General features: G+C 40.3%; 1 protein-coding gene across 2 annotated transcripts; it reads right to left on the bottom strand.

Moving 5' to 3' along the window:
- Positions 1-2,586: 2,586 nt before the first annotated feature.
- Positions 2,587-16,132, bottom strand: dkk2 (dickkopf WNT signaling pathway inhibitor 2). 2 transcript variants are annotated; one of them, XM_038713259.1, is made up of 4 exons: positions 15,589-16,132; positions 6,645-6,798; positions 5,953-6,084; positions 2,587-4,636 (listed from the first exon to the last, which is right to left on the bottom strand). In XM_038713259.1, exons 1-4 carry the CDS (start codon positions 15,790-15,792, stop codon positions 4,386-4,388), a joined length of 741 nt encoding a protein of 246 aa, XP_038569187.1. In that variant the 5' UTR covers positions 15,793-16,132; the 3' UTR covers positions 2,587-4,385. The 2 variants fall into 2 exon arrangements, with proteins under 2 accessions (XP_038569187.1, XP_038569188.1); XM_038713260.1 differs by having other exon boundaries at positions 6,645-6,795.
- Positions 16,133-23,418: the final 7,286 nt, after the last annotated feature.

Below are 23,418 nucleotides of genomic sequence, written 5' to 3'. Positions count from 1 at the left end.
TGATCCAAGACATCACACACAGATGCAGAAGTCTATGCGATCAAGTCATGAGGCCTGCTTGCTTGAGAAGACTTTCCTTCTCTGCCACAGTGAATGATATGAGCCATACAAACCAAAATTACATTTATGATTTACACTGTGCCAACACGGGCACAAAATCAAAGCCTTCCACTGAATCATTTAGCATATTTATTTAGCTGGCAACTTCATGAGCAGTCAAACCTGTCTGTGTGAACTCCTTCATTTGTATTTTCTGCTGACACACGCTGGAAAGTGCAGAGCCAGTGACAGTCGCTCTCTCATTAGCAGGTTTTTGGTGGAGACTCCAGAGCCTGTGGGTGGCCTGGAGTTGGAGAAAAGCGTGTTCTGTCTGTATCTACCTCTTCTTTCCATGGAGACCTGAAGTCTCCAGTCACCCCAAATGTACCCTTTCCAGTGTCTGTGGAGATAAAAAGGCATGCAATATTTCACCAAATAGAAACCTTATCCAAACAAAGGTAGGGCAGAGTCATTACTTTCAATCAAAAGCACATGTGGGGTGAAAAAAACTGACTGGACACTTGCTGGATTGAAAACACAACCTTGTTAAGTGCAGAGTGCGAGTTTGGTGCTGAATAATTATTGCAGGTTTCTGCTTTTTACTGTCAAGGAATGTGAGAAAATGATTTATTGCATCTCTCACCACCTTAAATTGAAAAAAAGGTTATAAAATATCCATCAAAGCTGAACGCCCATAGTAGAAACACTCTTCTTCTTTTGGATGACACTGCTTCTACTGTTACTATAAGAAGAAGACCAAGAGGGAAAACAGAAGACAAATGGAACGGTGTAAATGGCTATACCTTTAGGAGTCTGCACATTTTTTCACACCTTTTTTGAAATACAAATATTGAACATCTGGTGAACACATTTACATAAGAGGTCACTCACAGACTTTTCCACATAGTCTGTAAAATAAGCTAATGACTGAAGGAAAAGTTGAATATGTATTATTAAATCATTTACAGAGGACTTACAGGGCAACAACCAATCAAACCCAGCATATATTTAACAACAAGACTGCTACAAAAGAAGAAAATATCCTACTAATATGCTCTGGTTATTTCATAGTGGCGCCAGATGTTTAAGCTAAAGAATTTTTGCTTACTGATTGCAGTGAGTAGAGCTTATCTCGGCGTGCTGGCTAAACTGTAAATGTATACTGACACAGTAAGGCTGGAAAATATACAGCACAATGCTTGTAACTCAAATAATCAAAATAATGTTGTAGTAGATATGGTGTAGCACTGTAGCAGTTTCTAAGGCCACATGACATCCAACATCTGGTTTAAACTGCATTTACAACAACCTGAACAAAAGCCTCAAAGGAGCGGCATGGCAGTTTTCAGCAGCTTTTATTTAACATTTTTGTCATTTGCAGCAAGGGGCATTAAAAGTTAAGTATAAAAACTTATTTTGAACATAATGAGGCATACTGAAGAGAACAATAGCAGCCCCACAACGATGATGCTGCATTTGATGTTTTTGCAAATTGTTCGTCTCCTGTTAGAGATGATGGAAAAAATATGTCACTCTCTTGTGAACAGTCCAAACAGGACCCAGTGAAGTTGTACAATGTCCTAAAAATTTTGAGTTTTGTTTAAGAAATGGCTTCTCAAAGTGCTTTCAACACATTGTCTGAAGTGGTAAAGACAGTGATCGCATTCAAAGATGTCAGTAAGAATTCCCAAATTTCCATATATCATATTATACAAATGAGATGAAAAAGTGTAAGCGGTCTCTACCTAACCAAACATGTCCTGCACTTTTTTTTTCTGTAAGAGGAGCATATCAAAGCATATTGTCTATAGATCACATCTGCAAAGCATCAGCCTATAATGGGTCTTATGAAGTCGTATTTGTACTCCAAGTGCAGATACAGTCTGTTGGTGGTTTTGGTGACCCTTGAACAGTTTCAGGATTTGCCGCATCAGTCATTTTAAATTATGATTATTTCATCTTGGATTATACAGGCAATTGAAATAGCAGTGTATAATCTCAAATATTTTCACATTCATTATGTTTAAGCACTGCAAGCTACTTGTAACAATTTATGGGTATGGCTTTAATGTAAACCTTTATGGTATAAATTCATTATCGTTATGCTGGAAGTGTAGTTGCTCTAGTAATAATATAATTAATAGATGTAAAAATACAACAGTTTTGGTCATTTCACAGGAGTTCTGATTTCTATTTTTGTGGGGTTCTTTTTTTTCTTTCTTTGGTCTTCTGTGGGTGGGGCTTGGATGGCAATAAGTGATGTACTTCCATATATCCCATATCAAGGATTTGGCAATTTTGAATCAAAATCTAATGACAAATTTTGCAAAAAGTTTGTGATTAAACCACACTCACTACATGTCTGAAACTAGCCTCACTGTCCTCTCAATCAGTACATGTTTTTGTGACTTTTATTTTATTATTCTAAATGAATGAAACATAATGAATAATGTAAGCATGTTTCATCTTAAGTTGGTTTTACCTCATGTCTTACAATATAAAAACAAACGACACAAGAAGTAATAACCAGTCCTGCGTAACCAATGATACAAAATACATTCTTTTAATTATTAATCATTGTAAATACACAAAACAAATCAATGTGAAGTATTAACACAAACACTATTTAGTGGGATATACATCTTGACACCATTTACACAAAGTATTTTGGAAATTAATGTGCTTGTCTCTCTTTTAGGAATCACCCTTTTGATACATCCAGTCTGTAATATCAGTCAAAACTATCTATGCCTTCCCCTTTGCCTACACACACAGCTTTTATAATTTCAACTACATTACTTTCAATCTATCCAACTGTGCTCATCCTATTTCATCACTCATTACGCTTCTCACCTAGATCATTTGCTGCAACGTTTAAGATTCATATTTTTATTATATGTACATGATATACATTGATTCTTAAATACATTTTCAATCTTTCCAGTCTATTTACAATATAAGAGCTTATTGATATTTTAAATGGTTACAAAATATGAGTAGTTGATGCTCTAAAAACATTAAAGCAAAAAGAGGAAAATGTGATGTTATACTGACTATGTAGGTAACAAGTGGTTGTTTAAAGAAGTTGTACTGGGGGATGGCGGGGCTTGCTTCACCTCCAGTAAAGCAAATCTGCACAGGAAGAAGGGATGCAGTCATATTTGAAAAATACAAAAATAAACAGGGCTTTGTGCCATCAACAAAGTGTTCATTCCAACTGAAATTCTCTCTGAAAACATCAAGTTTATGGAGCATATTTGTAACTCTAATCAATCTTCTCATGTCTCCATTCCTACTGGCTTTGTAAATGGAAAAAATTGCACTTCCATCGTATCCTTGAATCCTGCTCATGAGATTGGAAAAGCAGAACCATTCTCGGTCTGGTATCAGAACCACTAAGTCTGCGGCAGAGCACTACCTCAGTGCATACTGTTTTAACCCACACAGTTGTATCACAATAGACTGCAGCTGGATCTGACAGATCAAACGAGGTTTACACAACGGACACAATACTTTATCTCTCTTCTTGTGGCTAAAAAGCGGGCAAGAAGCTAATGTCCCAGATGAAACTCATCACTCAGATGTAAATGATCTTTCATTCTTTGGTGTAATAGTATTATGCATCACATTGAAGTCACAGGATGCTGTTAGACAACACAAGTCAAGCCCTGGAGTAAACAGTGTATGCAGTAAGTTCCTGATATGATATGACTGGTATCTATTGGGTAATAGCTGAATTCTTCAAGACTTAAAACAAACAACTTGAAGAGTGACATATTTAAATTTGACAAAAGATCAAGATCCAGTAATGAAACACAGAATATTACACATCTGATCTTCCACTTTGGAGTTTGGTAAGGAATGTACTGTGTAGTGAAAATATGGCTTGTCTGTAAATAGTCTATTTGTCTTATTATTATTATTACAGGTTGAAGCTTGATGAAAGACTGCTACGTCTGTTGCCTCCATCCAGAAAAGGTCCGCACCAATCACAGCATCTACTGACTAACCTTGTGGCTCCCTGAAGGTCATGAGAATGTGTAAAATGTTTGTCGTATTTGTGAGCAAGCACACCATGAGCTCAGTGATCTCGCAAACCCATGAGGTGTATGTGTGCTTGCGTGTGTGAGGGTGCGTGTTCGTATGTGAGCGCAGAGATGGACCACTCACAGCAAACACATTAAAGCAATCCCATTCGCTCTCCACTTGCCGAATAGTGAGCTTGAACCCACGCACACTGTTCTGTCTCTTATTAGTCTCTGTCTTTTGCTCCTTTCAATATAGCCACAAACTTTCCCTCGCAGATGGAGACAGAGGCCTCTACGCCGACAGCAGCTGCCTCCACTTCAGATCTTCTGGCACATGTGGAGTCTGGACTTGGATGAGGAGGTGGCATCTTTCCACACCTTGCAGGAAAGGCCCTTGGCACAGTCACAGCGCTGGAAGATTTCCAAGCCGTGAGAGCCTTTCTTCCTCTGCTTAGTGCACACCTCTCCCTGCCTCAGCACTGGCTTGCAGATTTTGGTCCAGAAATGGCGGGCGCAGCAGTAGCCCTCCGAGCAATCGGATGAACGCAGGCAAGGGTCGCCCTCATGCCCTAACAGAGGAATACAAAAAAGAAGACTGATAAGTGGTGTACCAGTAGACAATAAATCTCCAAACAGTATAACATTCTGTATGTCTGCTTAGAAAAACACAAACAAAGGTTTCATCAGAGACATAAAAGAAATACATGAAATTATAAACCATCCAGCTATAGTGCATCAGTTAAATAAAGCAAAGGAAGTGTACGATTATTGCTCATTAAGCTGTTATGTTTTCCATACGGATACATTTATGAAACCCTTTCTTCACATTTCAATTCAGATTGCATTATGTGTGGCCATTTTGGACACAAAAGAAATGCATGAAGCTTTCAACATAAATCAAGCGAACAATTTGCTTATTCTGTATATTAACCATATCGTCCCATCTGGTCTGAGTCGAATATTTCTGGCAGGAGGTTAGCATTACTCTTATGAATGCATAATTAGCACAATTTAGTCATGCAGGTTTTTTCTCAGAAACGCTTTTAAATGTGTATCGCCTCTTGCCAAAAGCTGCTTCACCAGTCATCCCGTATCACTGACAAAACCACACTTAGTTATTAGTTATTTCGATATGAAGTTTCAGCCATCAGCAGGATGGGCTGCTAAGCCTGGCTGCTTCCTTCGTTGCTTTAACACCACTGATTTTTTTGGGGTGGATTTTTCTCAAGCAGTGACTTGCATGAGGCCATTATAATAATGTTTAAGGAGAGGGAGTGAGTCAAGCACAAATAAAAGTCAATGGCCTTATTTATAGCAACGTTTAGTAGCCCTGCTATTTTCACATGGATTTTAGCATCACAGCCTGCTGTCTTGAGGGTGCATTTAGAGTTGAGTAATTTAAGTGTCTCATTAAACATATTGCTTCATGGATAAGCCCTTACATTAACTTAAATCAGGTTGCATGAACGCTAAGCAGGGGACTAAAAGAGTTATTAACTGTAATGGTGCCAAACCTGCATTCTATGGGTTTATTGGTATCATACAATGAGTGCTGTCAATGACAGTGTTTGTATGGCTTTATGTAGGTGCAGAAACAGCAGGAGCATTGTGGTTTCTTCTAAGCTCCTCGTGCTGTGTTTTGGGCACAGACATTGACATACGAGCAGAGGGGTAATTATCAACATAGTTTGTGGACTGGCGTCACCCATGAACTCTGTAGGACATGCAGACAGTGAACAACAGGAAGATTCATCCACCCAGACCAGACTCAGTGAGGATGACAGCAGAAAAGATGAAAGAAAAAAAGCAACAATGACAGTGTTTAGAGATGGCAGCATTTCCAGTGGACATACAACGACATCAGAGACATGCAATCAAATCTTACCTTTAAGTGAAATCTTAGCGTGTGCCTTCCCACTCTTCCTCCAGTTGTGGTCTTTGGTGGAGAGTTTGTTATGCTCATCTAAAGCTGAGATGTGAGGTGAGAGCACACTCTCAGAGATAGGGACGCAAATATCTGCAGACAGACAAATACAAAGGTCAAACATGACAGAAAACAACACCGACTCTGCCTACTTACTGCACATAATAGATTGTTCAACCTGATGGCCAACTTGAATAGTTAAAAGACCAGAACAATATGTTAGCAGCATGTGTTAGTGATTGCTAAATGAGGCTTTTCAGGAGAACTAACTGCAACTGTGAAGGCTGGTTACCTCCTGAATGTGTTGGTCAGCTCCCAAGTCAATTAAAAACAAAGAGCACACATCCATGCCGTTTATATTGTTCATTGGTGAATGCCTTCCAAAATGTGACTATTGATTTCTAACCACTGACCAACTATAGTTCACAACTCTGTCTGAAAGCATGTGTTCAACATTATTTAAATGTATTGGCTCCTTCACTAAATCTCTGGTCTAGATACTGTGGTACTGTTTGTTCAGTGACCTGAAACAAGTCACTTTTTCCAGATTATCTACATAAGACAAGAAATCAGATCTCTGACACGTATCGTACAGTCACAATATAAGTGAAACTGATGTGCACTGAAATGTGTTTGTGTGTGTCAGTACGTACAGTTACTGCAGCGGTTCCCAGGACAGCACATGGCATCTCGATGGCAGCGCTTCTTCCTCCTGCGGCAGGTGAGGCAGCGAGAGGGAGCCTGTTGAGGGCTGTGGCAATAGCTTCCCACACTGCACTCCTTATCACTGCTGCATGGATACGCCTGCTGAGGAAAAAGATGCATTTACTCAATCTGTGAAAAGATACTGTTAATTTGCTGGGTTAATGAAAGATCCTATATGGCAAAAATGCACATTTGTCTAAACAAAGGTGTGGTGAAGGTGTATAACTTCAGGGATATCAGACTTTTATATCAATAGGATAAACAGCTCTTCCTGAGTCTAACTGTAAACCTTTGGTTACATTTTGTGGGAATGTATGGTGCCTGATATAACTTTGTGTTGACGAGATGGCATTTTCTATGGGCTGCACAGAGCTCTAACCCAGTGAAACGCTTCACAGCATGTACAATGTGGTAGGTGCATGATTGTCGATAAGAATCGAGCACTGAAGTGCAACATTGGTGTCAATGTGGTTGCAGTTGCTTCGCCCACCTGCTCAGATTATGTCAAAGGTGCATGTCACAAGGTGCAGTCATGTTTTGTTTTATTTCCGGGGCTTTACAGCATGAGCTCTTCAAAAGCTCCTCTACCCTTTTTGTAAATGATGCAAAAAACTTTGCCCTTTATTTATTGTTAAAATTTGACTTTTATTTATGTGCCTAAGGGTGATAAGACAATATGAAACTCTCTCTCACACACACACACACACACACACACACACACATACACACACACATACACACATATGTAGCTGTGGCATAAACATAACTTTTCCTCTTAATTACATCATTCAGAATGGCACACATCAAAATGCCATTTTCTGGAAACTGTCCTGGGCTGGCTGGTGGACCCACCCCTCCCATAGCTGTATCTATACGATCAAAAATCTAATGTCATGAAACAGTCCCTTTATATTGGGCATTGGATCTTCTTGGGATTGTAAACCAATGTGTTATCTCCTCCCAAATCAATTTAATTAAATAGGGCGTATATTTGATGTGACTCCCACACAAGGACATTAGTGCCCTGTTGCAGAGGGCACCACTGCTAAAGAGAAAGAATTTAGTGGATTCTTTTGGTCACAACCCAGCAAACCCCTACTTACCCAGAACTAACACAATAACTGCATTCCTTCTAATTCCACCGCAGTTGCACCATGCACCTCAGGTCGCAAAATTAAAATTGTAGCAGTTAAAAAGCCAAATAAAACCCTTGTTATGTTCAGGTTAGAGGTCCCTGGAGACCAGAAAATCAGAGGACCCAACCCAACTAAAACAGGGTCATGGTGGGTACACACCCCCATTCCACATCAGTTCTTAAATTGCTACGTAATATTGCCGAGTTAAACTGCTCTGCAATTTGCCATGTTAGAAAATTGCACATTTTACTTTAACAGCATTTCATTTTGTCAAGGAGGCAGTCAATCCAAGAATATCTCATGATAGGCTACTTTATTTTTATTTGTATGCACTTAATGTATATAATTGAATGTCACTGTTTCAGGAGAGAAATGTCACGTCCTATACTGACGGAAACAAAGTTACTGTAATAATAAAGATTGACCGGCTGGTTACTCATTGTTTATGGTTTGAGAATAACAAGTATAATTGGTTTTAGAAAGAGACACTGATGTTAAGTTTTACAAGTATAATGTTTGATGTTTTGGACAAAACCAAATGCAACTCACCTTCACTGTATTGAGGTGGTGTCAGAAGTCTCAGCAGCATGCAGATGTGCAGAAAATGCTGACAAATATAGCCAAAACTCTCTTTATGGCTAGATACAGTTGGGGGCAAGTGGGAAAATATGTTGGTTGCTTGTTTTGGGTGACTGTAGGCTGTGGTCCCTCTGCAGCCAATTTTAGTGGACAACATGTTGTAGGGATTAGCATGTCTCTCACTGGTGTGGTCTTTTTTTTCAGGTCAAAGACAATGGAGTCATTTGAATTTCCAAATCCAGAAAAAAACATTTCAGTTTCTCTCAATTTGTCTCAAAGTGTTCAGAGGCTTAATGAGTCTACAGGCATAATTGAGGGGTAATTACTGTAATCATACTCCTTTATAGTCAATTTGGCTTCGTTTTTGCTTTAGTATTTCTTGTTTTGACACCGAAAGGTTGAGACATATTCTGTTGTCCAGCAAAGCACACAAAGAACCTTTAAGTCTGTTCCGTAAATGCACTGAAATGGCCACGCTAGGAAAACCACCACCTTAACAAACAAACATAACATCCACTGTCCAAAGCAGCAAGAAGTACAATTAGAGCCAAGCTCACTTTTTCCATAACAAGTGTGTGCACCAATGGGAAATTTTACTGGAACCGCTGTCTTGATATAATTCCTTACACATGCAAGTCTTGTCGCTGTTAGACTTGGAGCAGGAGCAAAGGAGTTTTGACATAAATTCTATCGCAAATCAAATGAACTCCCCAGACAAATGAAACAATGTCACAAATTTGCACTGAACTTATCAAGAGAGAGATACATTCTGAACAGCTGCAAGAAAACATCAGTGCTCTGGCTCATGTCCACATCCGCTGGGCGAGACACATCAAAGGTCAGGCCACTATGTTTCTCCAATTGCTGCACATCATATTTATTTTAAACCATTCAGTTTGATTTTGGGGTATTGTTATTACAACGGAAGGGCTGAGTATTGAGACATTTTCACAAAACCTATTTAAATATCCAGATAAGAAAAAACAAGCAGGATATGGATTCTGACTGTGTAAATTATGTCCAGTGCAGACTGACATTAGAACAACATGTTTTGCTGGCACACCACCACTGGTACCACAACCACATTTAGCTGGCACTGCATTGACAGATCTGATTTAGTGTGGCTTACCACTGACAAACATGGAACAATAAACATGAGAATGAACAAGGAAGATGTTTAAATCAGAGTAAAACCATTATAACCACAATAAATAGCCAACTCCATTTGAGGTATAAAGGTCAGCTGGCCATGCCCAGAAGAACAGGCTTTAACTGTACATGAATGTACTTACATATGTTCAAATCAGCACTCAACAATATCAATATTTCAGCACATTAGAAGTTGTTACTCAATGTGCGTGTGCTTCAGAAAGTACAGACTCAAAATTAGACTTGTTGAACAGATGCCATACTGACTTTCTCAGGCTGGAAACAGCAATGATACAGGCATAGAAAAATGAGCAGGAATATTAAACTGAATCCATCATTTTGAGAGATTCCCTTTATAGCAGATGCTTGATGTGTTGATGAAAGTACCAAAGCCCTGTTGTTTGATAGATTCTAAATATTTCATTAATCACTACTGTTCTCAAAATTTTTAAAGGCCTCATTTGAAAGGGAAATGCCACCATTTGTGTACACGAAGACCAGTATTGTCATGGGGAGTACTACCCAGCAAGTTGTATAAAGCCTTGTGCCTATAATGTGGTTCTGGAGGACCTTTCAAAAATCTGAGAAAATAATCCTGGTGGTGTCATTAGAGTTATCTTGCTACGGGCTTAATGGAGAGTAGTATGTGAAAAACTGTTGGTTTGAAGGACATGGACACTTGCCAGGCAGGTAAGGTCTAATATATAATGGCCATCAAGTTGCATTATGGGAAGAGTAGGTCTAGGATTTTGGCCATTAGGCAATTAGCCTAACTTAGTATAAAGACTGGACGCAAGGGAAATAGCTAGTCTGGCTCCTCTAAAGCTCACTAATCAACGTAATGTTTCTCCTTTGTTTTTTCTGTAAATTACAGTTACAGGAGTTACATGGTGTAAGTATTTCTTGACGAACAACGGTTGAGCAGTTGACGCATAAACAGAAAAACCCATTTGGGCATGAAAGCTCATTCTTGACCCACCCTACACAGCAGCAGCTAGCTCGCTGCAGAGGAGTAGCCAGCAGACAGATTTCTATTGCTGCTTATTTCTGTGCAGCGTCTTCACTGGTTACGTAGCAACATAAATCAGTCCACTTAATAGGTTTTCTAGAAAATTTTCCTACGTCTTCCTCAGATGTTGGAGTTTGCTTTAGCTTTAAGATTTATGTCAAGGGTTTTTGTTCTTTTGGCAAACTACTATTTCCAAAGTCGAGAATGAACTTTCTACCTCATCAGGTTTTCAATTTTCAGTTTTTGTCTCAACTGCTCATTCAGAGAAACATGTACATCACCGGGGGCTATTGGTGTAATCACAGCTGAGGAGGGACATTTGCTGGAAATATGGTCTGAAGACAAGTTCAAGAAAGTGCAGTGGGAGTTCTTTCCCTGACATGAAAAATGTGCTGTTATCTAAATATGGAGACAAATGGGCCCAGCCACGTGCTGTAGTACTTCATACTACCTGCTCTGATTCCTATCTGTCTTTCTAGCAAGAAGGCTTGGATTGATTACAGTGCATATCGATAGTGACTGATGGAGGGGGTGGGGGGAGTGGAAGAAGAAGAACGGGGCTCACCTCTTCCATCACAGCTCAGACCACAAGACAGTCCTTTGAAACCCAATGATACAAGGCAGACCCCAAAAATCATGGCTGATAATCTTGCCTTATCTTGTCTTGTTTTAAAACGCCTCATTCGCAACTTCTGAGGGAAGGCGCTTCATTAGAAACGGATCTTATGCATATAGCATCTTTTTTCTGTTGCTCCCTTATTTTCCTTAGACAGCCTTCACACATAAAAGCATAGACTTGGATCCTGTGCAGGAAGTGGGTTGAAAATTATGTACCCTGCAGCCTCACTTGGTATGCTGGTGAGACGATAAAGGAAGAGACAGACAGAGAGCCATAAGGGAAGCCCCCGGACTTGTCCCATGCTGCTCTCGTGCTGGTAAAGCGCCGTGGCTTTGAAGAAGAACCTTAAATGTGCGGGAGCAACAATCTACAAGGGATTTACTGCAGGATATACAGGGCTTTGAACCCTCCCCCTGGTCTTTGGGTCCCTTATTTACCTCTGCAGTGTCATTCCAAAGTGCTGATATAATTCGATAGAAGTTCTCTGCATTGAATAAAAATAGCACAAGGTACGTCTCTTCTACATAGTTTGAGTCTGAGGATTTAAAATTTCAGGATAGTATGAAAATGGGATGGTGAGGGGGGAAGAACCTTATTAATGTCTTCTTTGAACCCTCCCTTTGACTTACAGAAAAACTGCACCACCTAAGTAATAAGAGAAGTTTATACATGCTGTACTTACATTGTTTTTGTCTGTGACAAAAGCATAAAAATCTCCAGTGAAGCTTAAGTAAAGGACTTCTTCACACACTTAATACACAAGCCACACTTTTGGAGCTTCGTATTGTGATTGCACTTGACCTTCAGAGATCAGGCACGTAACCTGAAACTGTGAATGGTGTTAATGAGTGGTAGGGGCCCTACAGAGTCAAATAAACGATGTCAGTACATAAACAAACTTCATATGCCCTGAAAGCACAGACAGCCAATATCACATTACATAGGGATGGCTGCGCACAAGTCACGCGTACAAACCATGTCTTAAAATGCCAGCTTGGCGTCTTTCATCACTCAAAACACATGTGTTTATGGGCATATCCCTAATCCAAAGTCTCCAAAAACTAGACCCTCTTTAAGTTAAGTATACATTCTGAGTTGATCTTGTTCATCGGACACAAGGAGAGGCACGCAGTCAGCATACATGACTGCTCTGTTCAAAGACTATCAAAGGAAAGCGGAAAGGCTGTTGATGGTAATCTAGGAGGTGGGCTGCTTTAAAAGGTGTAATCCTGTTGAATGAGAGGCGCACAGGTCTCTTCTCATTAAGAGGTACAATTACAGTAAAGGAGGTTTCCAGAGGAGGCCCCAGTTGGCTTCAGTGTAGGACCCTCACAGCGCCCAAGGGACCCACAGACTGGAAAGGCCACAGACTGAAGCCCAAACTGAGCTGAGCGCTAACAAGCACTCACACCTCTCCCTGCCTTTTCTCTCTCTTTCTCAGCTCATTAGGATCACCTAGCAGTGATTTTATGTTGGTGGGGGGACGTGGTTTTACTTTTATAAGCAGAGCCCTCAGAGACTGGTTGTTAAAGTAATCTCTCTGTCTTGAATAAAATAAAACAACTAGTTAAGGCTGACTGAACAGCTACTGATGTTTTACAGACACGTACTGCACGAATGCCACCACGCTGTCAGTTCCCTTGTGGGATCAGAGGTTACGGCGGTGAGCATTGCCTGCCCATGCTATCTATTTCTCTTGGTTCCCTTCCAAGGAGCCAACAGTGCCACCCACGTGCGGCGGCTGTCAAGGTCTAAGAGGCGTACATTTTGGTTTTTTCGGTTTTACTCCAGTCAGGCCGATGTGAAAAGGGTGAGACAACGGGAAAAAACACTCAGCAGTTTGCACCAACCGAACACCCAGGGATAGCCAAAACCTGACCCAGGATTGTGTGTGATTAATGTAACCCTTATTGCCAAACGGTGTCAGCAGCTACAGGAAATAAAAGCACATTAAGCTGTCAAATGCTTCCTATAACCAAATGTTCTGAACAGCATTTCTAATCTGAAGGCTAAAACACCAAATTCCACTCTTGTTTCCGGCTGCAGCAGCTCGTCTCCATTGGGTGGCTGGACTCTCCCCTTTGATAATTTGCTTTATTTGAAAGTAAGACAATGAGGGCAATTTTGGGGGAAATTTATTGCAGTTTTGTGTAACTATGAGAGATTTTCAGGCCCCCCAAAGAGCTGCCTCACACCGTGTAGATGTTGTCTATTTTTGTGTTTGACTGTGGACGAAGAAGAAAGAAAGAAGAAAGAGTTTTAAGAAATGGCCGTGGTGGTGAATTATTCAGATTCTCACTGGCAAGCTCACAATCGCTCACATCCTGAACCCCCTGTGAATTCTCCAGAGGTGTGAGAATCTGCCAGCTATTCCTCACCGATTCTAACAAACACAGCAGCATGACAACTTGACCATAAATCTACTTGTAGGATATCTGCACTGAGGTTTCCCATAACGCAGAAGCCAGAGGAGAAATCTGAGTTGATGCATGCCCATTTTCCAAACTTACACCCAAGCCCTAATCAGCAGTAATTCACTTCACAAATGCAGACAGAGATGAAAATGTTTTGATGAGCCTACTGTCAACCACTTTGGAGTGAAAATTACTCTGTAATGTGCTGTTTTGTGCTATGCAACCTTTTTCAAGTCATTTATTATCATTTTAAAATCTAAGGTAGAGGAATTGCAGTTGTACAGTCCCTGTGATCAAGCGTAAACTAAATATATGTTGCACTTTGTCATTACAGCCTCATGGAGAGAGCAGACTTGTTATCTTTGATTTATTCTGCTCATAAATGGCCACTGTATGGTGAGATGCAGAAGGTCAGTGCAGTCTGGTTGCCAGCGTCAAGCCGCATATCTGGCCATGGCTGAGCTGCGGCTGTTACTTTACAACTCTGGAAAACATCCTGGCAGCCAGAACACATACACACACACGCACACAAACACACAGACACATATATATATACCCCCGACCTGCCATAAATGCTATTAGCCATCTTCATTTAGACACACTCCACTCCATACCATGACATTTTACTTTTGTAACAGTATGGTGGTCTCTGTGATATTGTTTCCCTCTCAGTCCACTCTTCCAAACCGCTCCAGATTAATGCAATGGCAAAGATGTAAGCAGGCGTTCAAATTGAGGTCTGGCAGGGTTGCTTGAGGTTGGATCTCCACACTCCGCAGAGGAGAGAAAGTGGCTTTTCCATAATTTCTTCTGTCTGAGCTGGATGTCAGAGCGCTGCTCTCAGCACTATGCGCTTCACAGATATCCAACACTATCACTACTTCAAGTGATATTACAGACAGCTGAACAAACCAAATGTAAACATAAGTAAGTGTTACATCTAGAGGGTGAGACCACAAGACAAAAAAAGTTTAAAAATATAAGGACAGGAGCAATCAGCTGTTTCAGTGAGCTCACTGTCTACAGGAGGGAGATGTGGCAGTGCCATCTGCTGCTCGAAAAGATACTTTGAGGTGTCAACAGCAATTCTGAGCTCCACATAATCAGACCCCTACATGTTTGATTAAAACTTACAGGTCTGTTGGCTTTTGTTTGTCTTTTGTTCCTCTTGTGAGAAATCATTTGGTATATGGAGTACGCTGCTTTCCCAGCCAAGCAATAAATGTACAGCTCTAATTTCTAACTTGATAAAAATAACTCATAATGTTCACAACTTTTTATGTTTGCCAGAATGAAACCTGCCAACTCTTCAACATTTTTGATCCCATGTTGCCTGTCAAACTATAGCAACATGGCACTTTATTGAAACAGCAGGAATTGATGACTCTTTGAGTGGGTATTAAGTGGTGGCTAAGAGTATCCCTCAGAGGCCCCACAGTTAGAATCTCATAATCCCAGCAAGCGTCTGGACCACTTTAATGACACTAAGACCCAGACAGAAAATTACCCCAAGTGTTAACTTTTTCTCACATTTCTGCTGGCATTAATGATTTACTGTGGAAGTGCGCTGCACCCGACTGTGGCGTCAGGTCTGAGAGGCAATTAGGGTTTATGAGGGGTCCAATCCCTGCAATTTCCAATAACGATGCACACGTGAGAGATTCTTTATTTAAAGCATAGGGCTATTTCACTCGTACACCTCAAGATAGGCACAGTTTTGGAGACGTCCCGCACAATTATGCGGGCTTGTATGTATCAACGGCAACCTCATAATTCAATTAAACGAATAAAAAGAATGCTCTTCTTCTTAGTCATGCTTATTAGAATACGTTAACACTACTTTTGGAATCGTCAGGTTATTATTACAACTAAAAATAATAAAATAATCCCTGGCTCTAATACTTTTACATAATTTCAAGCCGGTCGTAAATGTGGGCCTGATGTATCCATTTATAAGTCCTCAGACAATTCAGTAATTAAAATTACCTGCGCAAGGATGTTATATTTCTTGGTGATCCCGCTGTGGACAGTGGCGGAGCGGTTTGTTGCCGGTGTAGGTGACTCTTCCAACAGAGCTGGCTTGATGGAGTTCGCCTTTGGGCGCGCCTCTGATATTTGAGATGTCCCCGTCTTCAGTGTAGCGACGAGAAACATCACAATACAGCATCTATTCCAGGTTAAAACGACCATCCTTGAAAAAAAATACTGAAATACCAAAAAAAAAAAAAAAAAAAGAATCACGAGAGGAACCTTAACTTTGCGCCGCAAAAAGTTTCTAAATGAGAAACGTGCGCACTGTCAGTGTCAGAGAGAGACAGTAGTGATGAAGTTTTTGTTCCAGAAAATCAGATTTTCGGAAAATTAACTGTCATCGACACAGTTATCTAAAAAAAAAAAACACAGAGAGCCCAGTAGAGAGGGGAAACAATGACGAAGAGAAGATCTGTTAAAATACTGATGCTATGACGGTCAGATAGAAACTTGACAAGGGGTTTCGACTCTGTCTCTGTCTGGCTGTGAGTGAGCACTTAGTCCAGCAGCCTTGTGTTTTATGATCTCGGATACTTTCTTTTTATAGGATTCTAATGAGTTTGCTTCCTCCGCCCCTATTCACCAAGAATGAAACTGATCTGTGTGCGGCACTGCTGCTTGCGCATCGTCGTCTCGACACCGGCACCAGGAACCCCGTTGGGAGAAAGCTATAAAATTATACACTGTGTATTTTAATTGGTCGCTTGACCCTTTTTACTGCGAGGCGGTTGGGCGCGTAGGAAATAGGGGGTAATGTCAGGGTAAGGCTGCTCGAAAGAGGGTTTCATTATTCATTATCACAATTAATTTGTGTTTCTAGGAAACTGTTACCTGTTTGCGTGAAAATCTAAAATAGTCACTGTCAGCTTCAAAAGCAAAGCGGCTCATTAGTTACACATGCAGCCTAGCTGGTTTGTCATTCAAATGATGCCCTGACTTGGTGAAATATAAATAAGCAGGAGGCGTTCAGGGTCAATTTAACCAGCATTCCGGAATAACTTAGAATAAAAAAAAATCTGATAACCATTGTTTTCCCTCTGTGGGAAAGGCATCCCTCATGATGCAAGGAATGCCAATGGTGATAAAGTTAGTGATATAAGTATTATAGAGGCTCCTTTGTTTGATTCTTAGAGCCTTGTATAAGGATAAGTTATATTCATGTTGGCTAGATAATACATGTGGAGGCACAATGAACTCTTTCAGTTTCAGGTAAAGCCTTTTGGAAGAATAATGCATTTAGTACAGGGACACAGGTTCTGTCTGGAGATGATTCATTTTGGTGATGTTATCAGTTTTTAAACTCCAGCTATTTGTAAATGGATGCATTTTACTGCAGTTTTCCTATATGTATGTTGCTGTCATAGATGCTATTATCAAACAGAAACAATCCCAGGACTCCTAGTCTCCTGAAGCTGGAAAATATGATGCACAAATAGAAAGTCAAAGCACAAAAGCCAGCCTTATCAATGTAAAAAAAAAAAGGGGGGGGGGGGGCAGTCACCAAAACCATCTTTCTCTATCCCTAATAATGCTTTAGTCTTCACACAAGGTGGAAATATCTATTCAAGGCTGGAAGCTTGACTGGGCTGGGATGAAATCAGTATACCAGTAAAGGCTTCTGACCTCAAAAGCGATCCATCACAGGCTACAATTCAAAGTGTCAAGTTCTTTTGTTGAAGACAATGGACAACGAACTGAACTGGGGAGTGGGAGGAAGTATTGGACTTGTTTGATGTAACTGTAGCTGCTCAGAGGTGATGCTATTTTAGCCACCTTTGTCACCTGAGAGCACAATGATTTACCTTGAAAGACATCAGACACAGAAACACATTTTTAAAGAAAATCTTCCATTCTCAGAGGAAAAGTGACCGGCTGGACATAAAGTTTGGATATTTCAGAAAATAAGCTTAAACTGAATAAGTACCACTGCCATTGTGAAGATTTCATTAATGTGTTCTGTGGGATAAATGAAAGATTATGTTCAAATAACCAAGCAAAACAAAAACAACGCCTCACAGCAAAAAGGTTCATTTATTCCAGTTGGTGATTCCAGCTGGATTTTGTCTGCCTTCAATGCTGCTGATTAAACAGCTGAAAAAGTCCCTGAAGACAGTGAAAGTGGCTCAAAGTGAACCAGAGAAACAGAGAAAAGGGGGATGGGGTTGGTTTGGAGTACCTATGGAATTTCACACACACACATTTATCACTTTAATAAATGCAAGCAGAACAGAACTTAAAATGACATATTGCTGCAACTCTCGAGGATAAAAAGCTGTATGCCGTGGAGATGTCCGGAGGAGCCACAGCAGATGAGATGTGACAGGCCTGGGTAACAGATGATAAAGTATCTCAGTGGAGGGAAGGTGATGTGTATGTTTTGGACAGGGAAGCTTCTGGAGGGTTCTTCATGTGGCAGACGTTTTTAGGGGTGACATTGTGAGAACGCGCCCCTGGTGCTTTGTCACTGTTTTCAACATTGCAGGCTAACAAAGAGCTTTGAGGATGTCAATTAGTATCAAATACTATGTGATCATTAAAAAAAGAAAGAGGAGAGGAAACAGGCTCAGTTTCTTCACAAGCTTGGCTTCAGAGAAATACAGAGAAGAGCACCTGGGCCAGGATCTGGGATTGTTTTCCTGGCTCACACAGTTGGAAAGAGTTTACCGTAGGATTATCTTGTGCTCTGACATGCTATCATCACCCCGGCCTCAACACAGTAATCACATTTTGACCACTATTTTGCAGTGTTAATGCTCGTACAACACAACTGTTGCTGAGTTTCAGATGTTGAAAAATCCAAACCATCTGTAAAATAATATCCAAGAACGTGTCTATATCAGTTCACCTGACAATGAAGAAAGCAAAGCACTGCTGATTTGCAATCTGTTTTGAGGGGAAATGAAAGTCGTACCATGACAGGTTTGTGGCCAGACTGGATAACTCACTTACAGGTAAATCATAACTGGAGAAGGACTCCTCTAGTGCAATAATAGTAATGATAACGCTCAGAGAGACAGCCAGGTGATCCAGGTCGTCATCTGCCAGGCGCCACAGTCGCAATCTTTAGCTGAGATGGCTGAACATTTAGTGCTAGTAGCATGAATATAGTTTAGGCCTGTTCAAAGTCTTAGACTAGTCTTAGATGGTCTTGACAGTTCTTTGAATCATTTACTTTTACTTAGTAACCTCCTCCTTGCTTTGTCTCATAGTCTACAACTGACAGACAACTGCAATTTCCCACAACAACACAAAGCGTTTAAGCATCTTTCAGGTCATTGTTTGGTTCAGTATCAAAGCTCTCATCAGCATCGTCTCCAGATGCAGCAGACAGCTGTTTCCAGCAAAAAAAAAGCTCTGTTAAATCCACTGTGTGTTACATGCTTAGCACCTGCACAAAAGCTGCACCAAACTGGAACTTATATTCACATAAGACAATATAAAATGGTACACGGCAAAACCAATTAATTAAAGAAAAAGAAAAACTTCATGCATCCATCGTCAACCGGTTATCCTGCATACAGGGTCACAGGGGGCTGGAGCCAATCCCAGCTTACATCGGGCGAATGGCAGGGTACACCCTGGACAGTTCGCCAGCCCATTGCAGGGCCACACATAGATAAACAACCACTCACACTCACATTCACCCCTAAGGACAAATTCAGAGACACCAATTAACCTAGCCTGCATGTCTTCTTTGTATGGTGGGAGGACGGCTGAGCACCCGGAGAGAACCCACGCAGACACGGGGAAAACATGCAAACTCCACACCTGGAACGACTAAGGTTAAAAGAAAAACTGGGGTATATATATATGCTGTTTTAGTGGTCCTCTCTTGCAGTGCCATTCCTCTGATGATCCTTATACTCTCCAGCTAAAAGCTTTTGTCAAGAGCTAAAACTGTTCATTTGGAGAAAAGTGATGTTCCACTAGATTGAATCTGTCCATAGAAAATCTAAATTAAAGTTAGATTCAAGTCTAAGAGCTTTGTCTTTATGCACCTTGCTCTTGATTTTCTTTTCTTTGATATCTGCTTATTGAGTTCACATTGTGTAACATACAATCAAATGTGTTAAATGGCTATGAAACCATGTGTACACCAAATAATGTGACATTCATGAAAGCGGTAGTCTGTAGACACAACATCTTACGTGCTGTGTGCAGTCCCAAATTCAGATTAAAATGGATTGTGGTTAAAGTGATTGTGGCTTGATCCTTTCATGTCACACGGTTACATGAGACAGTGTGAACCAGTTTCATTGTGGCATAGTGAGGCTGGTTCTTATTAATAGATCACACAGTCCAGGGCTGGTTTCACCCTCCTGGTTGACCACCCGCAGCCACGCATCAGTACAACACATCAATCGGGCCACCCTGAATCTGCCTTTGATTCGGGGTCGTTCACAAATTTGGGTGTTTATGTTCTTGTGCAGAATATGGGGTTCTCCACAGTTGAGACCCAGCAACATTTCCGTAAATCATGCATTGTTAGTGCGGTGGAGCTCAGTGAAAGGCTGTCTTGCTGACTTTGATGTGACTCACACAGAACATGCATATGGACTACACCCACACTCGATGATAAACAAATGATCCGAGAGACTGTCTCTCCCTTTTTTAGTAGATCACTACCGCCGTGACCTGCAGATGTGAGCTGGCGGCCTGATGACGCAGGTCATACAGCAGGTGGCTAACCATTAGTGAAATGCGCCAAGAGGAAGCAGGTCTGGTTCCAGAAAATGAGGCGTTTGGACGTCACAAGAAAAACACACTTGTTGGGAGTTGTTCTGATTTTAAATGCAGATAACTTATTTTTATTACCAGAATATTTCAGGATGACACTGATGATGGATTATCTGGAAACTTCTTCTCATTAATTTCAAACAGGATTTTGGTTTGCTTACTTCACTGGTTAACTGTTTGCTCCAACAAAATACAAGAACTACCAATTGTAGAGATGAGTAGATATTTGGACAGTTTTCTTTCAACATTTGGAAATGTCTTTTCAACTCTTTCCAGCTAAACTGAAAAAAGACATACTATACATATGTTTATAATAAAGGGTAAGCTTGGTGACAGATACACGAACTAGCCAGAAATGAAAAAATTTAGGATCAAAGAGTTTTGTTCAAACTTGAATGTACTAGGGGAGAAACACTTGTGTTTTACAGAGGTAAGTACTCACTGGATAAATATTTTGGTATCTCTTTAATAGGTACCGTTTCTCAAAACGTGTACTGATCCATCCCCATTCAAACACTTTTAATTGGCTTATTTGACCTTTTTTCACAATTTGTCTTATCTTAAAGGGTAGATCTTTTTAGGTCTATCTTAAAACTCACATTACGGAAGTCACATACTACTCACATGCCCAAATTAACATTGAAGCCTTTTTTAGTCTTTGTAATCATTCCTCCTGTCCATACTGGCCATTAAGAGACCCCTTTCTAATATGATTCCATTATAAGAAGTAGGGGACAGAACACAGTCCTTGTTCTGTGCACAAATTACTTCTTACACTCAGTTTATACTTAGTTTTTATGAGCCTTTAAAAGTCACAAATCAGGTGGGTACAGCTTAGTTATTGTCCTTACTTTGTACTACTGGGCATGTGAGTATTGTTTTAAGATAGACATTAACAATGGGATTCAGTTCTGTTACTCAAGTCACTTTTATTTATATACCACATTTCATTAAATAAACATTAAAATACAAGCAGCAACAAGCAGAATGTGCAGAAGCATATAAACATTTTGCTTAAATGATCTACATACAGAAAACCACCACCTGATGACCTGAGAGGTCTGACTGGATTGTGTTCTTTGAGCGGGTCACAAATGTACTGGGAAGACAAACCATTAAGTGCTTTAAGGATTATTAGTAGAATTAATAGAATATTTCAAAGATAATGTATTATTTTTTTCCTTACAGTTGTAATGTCAATGACAAAAAAAACATTCCAAGTACTTAATAACATCAATTGTAATTATTTTGTCATTAGTGTAGTAAAAATTCTGATTAGGTAATCTCTGCCACATGTGTGTGTTTATTAGCACATGATTGAAAGTAATTTGTAAGATTCAACCCGGCATACAGGGTTAGGTTTAGGCATCTAAATGTGCACTCTTGTGACTATAGTAGTTTTGAGCCATTAGAATTAAAGCCACTGAATAACTTCCTCTGAAATCAAATGATTCATGGTCCTAGCAATGCCCAGTCTACGTATAGTACACGTCCTGCTGCTCTGATGTGGATCGTTAGCAACATCACTTTAATCAAAAGTCCAACACTGCTTTCATAACTTCTTTCAACCACACATTCCAGGAAGATTAACTGGAGGCTGCAGTGAGGCCTGGGCATGGCTCAGTTTAAAAGAAGATATGTTGCTTAGCAGATAATTGTTCCTATCCTCTCATTTCCCGAGAAGATGGATTAGGCCATTTCCGAAGACTCGGGCCTTCAGTTGTGAACATGAATGCACCCTGTTTATGCCTTTAACTGACTCAGATTATTTAATCGATAACAGTGACCCTTCTCTGGCAGAATGCTGACCACATGAAAGCACGCAGGGTTCTGGTAATCAAGGGCCCAGAAGGTCATTACTGCTTCTAAATCAAACGGTGCCCTCTTTGCCTTGGGCTGTGGGAAGTTGCGACACACAGAGGCACACTGTCACTGCTGCCTCTGTTATTTGAAGTTTTCTTTAAAGATGCGGCTTCTTGTCCTCCTGAAGTTTTACTATAGGCAACTGATATGAGAGAAAAAACTGCTTTGACATTCCACGATCATGTCTTATGGGCAAAAATGACAAAGATGTACACCAAAAGGCATTAGAGCACTGGTATCACAGAACAGAACAGAACAGAACAAAAGTCTGCATATATAAAGGGTGTTTGAGAGGAGGTAAGATTAAATTTAGTTGTCTATGCTGATTTTCACATTTGAAAAAGATAATTTCAGCCTGTGGCTCGGACTAGCATTTACCACAAACAGGCACCAGGTACATATTCAGCAGAGCAGTATGCACTGGGGCCAGACTCTGGCAGCTTGTGGTCGAATCTCCAAATGAGATTTATGATGTGCCTGACCAATGTAGCCTACAAATACCATGTTCTCATGATAAACTGTGATTTTCCAAATATTCAGCTGAATCAATATGGTAAACCAGAAAATTAGATAATACCATCTGTGGGATTTTAATAGCATACTTAGAGCCCAACACTGCATGGACAGCACAGATAAATGTAAGTTTAATTATTGCCGTTGAGATCCCCATGAGGAGTGTTGATTTGTTTTGACAGTAATAGTGATTTAATTGAAACCAGCCCCAGCCAAATGCATGTGAGCCTGGTGGTACATGCTATGTCTGGCTCACGCATGCACTCGGCAGTTTACCCTTAAGAGCTGCTTTAATTACAATAGTGCAAAAAATTTTGGTGTGTAACTCGCAGACCTGTCTGCATATATCCAGTATGTTTTCAAGTTTTGTATGTACTGTAGCCAATAGCTATATCAGTATATGTTTCAAATATTTCTATAACAAGGGTTATACATTGTGCTGTATGGGTGGAAAAGCTGTCCACAGACAATCTGAGCAATTTTACTCAGATCAACAGGTATAATTTGAACTTTTGTTTAATGTGACTTTACTGTTGTACATTTAAAAACAAATTTTTCTCTGCCACATAGGTAAATTAAAGATAGATTAAAAGACAATCAGAATAAATTCGGATTCTCATAAATGTTTAGAACTTCTGTCATTCAGTGCTATATAGGAACACAAACCAGAGA

Source organism: Micropterus salmoides, unplaced genomic scaffold, assembly GCF_014851395.1.
Source record: "Micropterus salmoides isolate LMB-PRFRI ecotype aquatic unplaced genomic scaffold, ASM1485139v1 Ms_hic_scaffold_12, whole genome shotgun sequence".
Lineage (NCBI taxonomy): Eukaryota > Metazoa > Chordata > Actinopteri > Centrarchiformes > Centrarchidae > Micropterus > Micropterus salmoides.
This window is presented reverse-complemented; position numbering and strand designations above follow the sequence as displayed.

What these genes read in the sequence shown, in the direction of transcription:
- dkk2 (XM_038713259.1), bottom strand. Translation starts at nt 15,792, where the DNA reads ATGGTCGTTTTAACCTGGAATAGATGCTGTATTGTGATGTTTCTCGTC. An exon ending in AATATAACATCCTTGCGCAG is followed by an intron (nt 6,799 to 15,588) that starts GTAATTTTAATT and finishes CTTTTTCCTCAG; the next exon opens with CAGGCGTATCCATGCAGCAG. An exon ending in TGGGAACCGCTGCAGTAACT is followed by an intron (nt 6,085 to 6,644) that starts GTACGTACTGAC and finishes GTCTGTCTGCAG; the next exon opens with ATATTTGCGTCCCTATCTCT.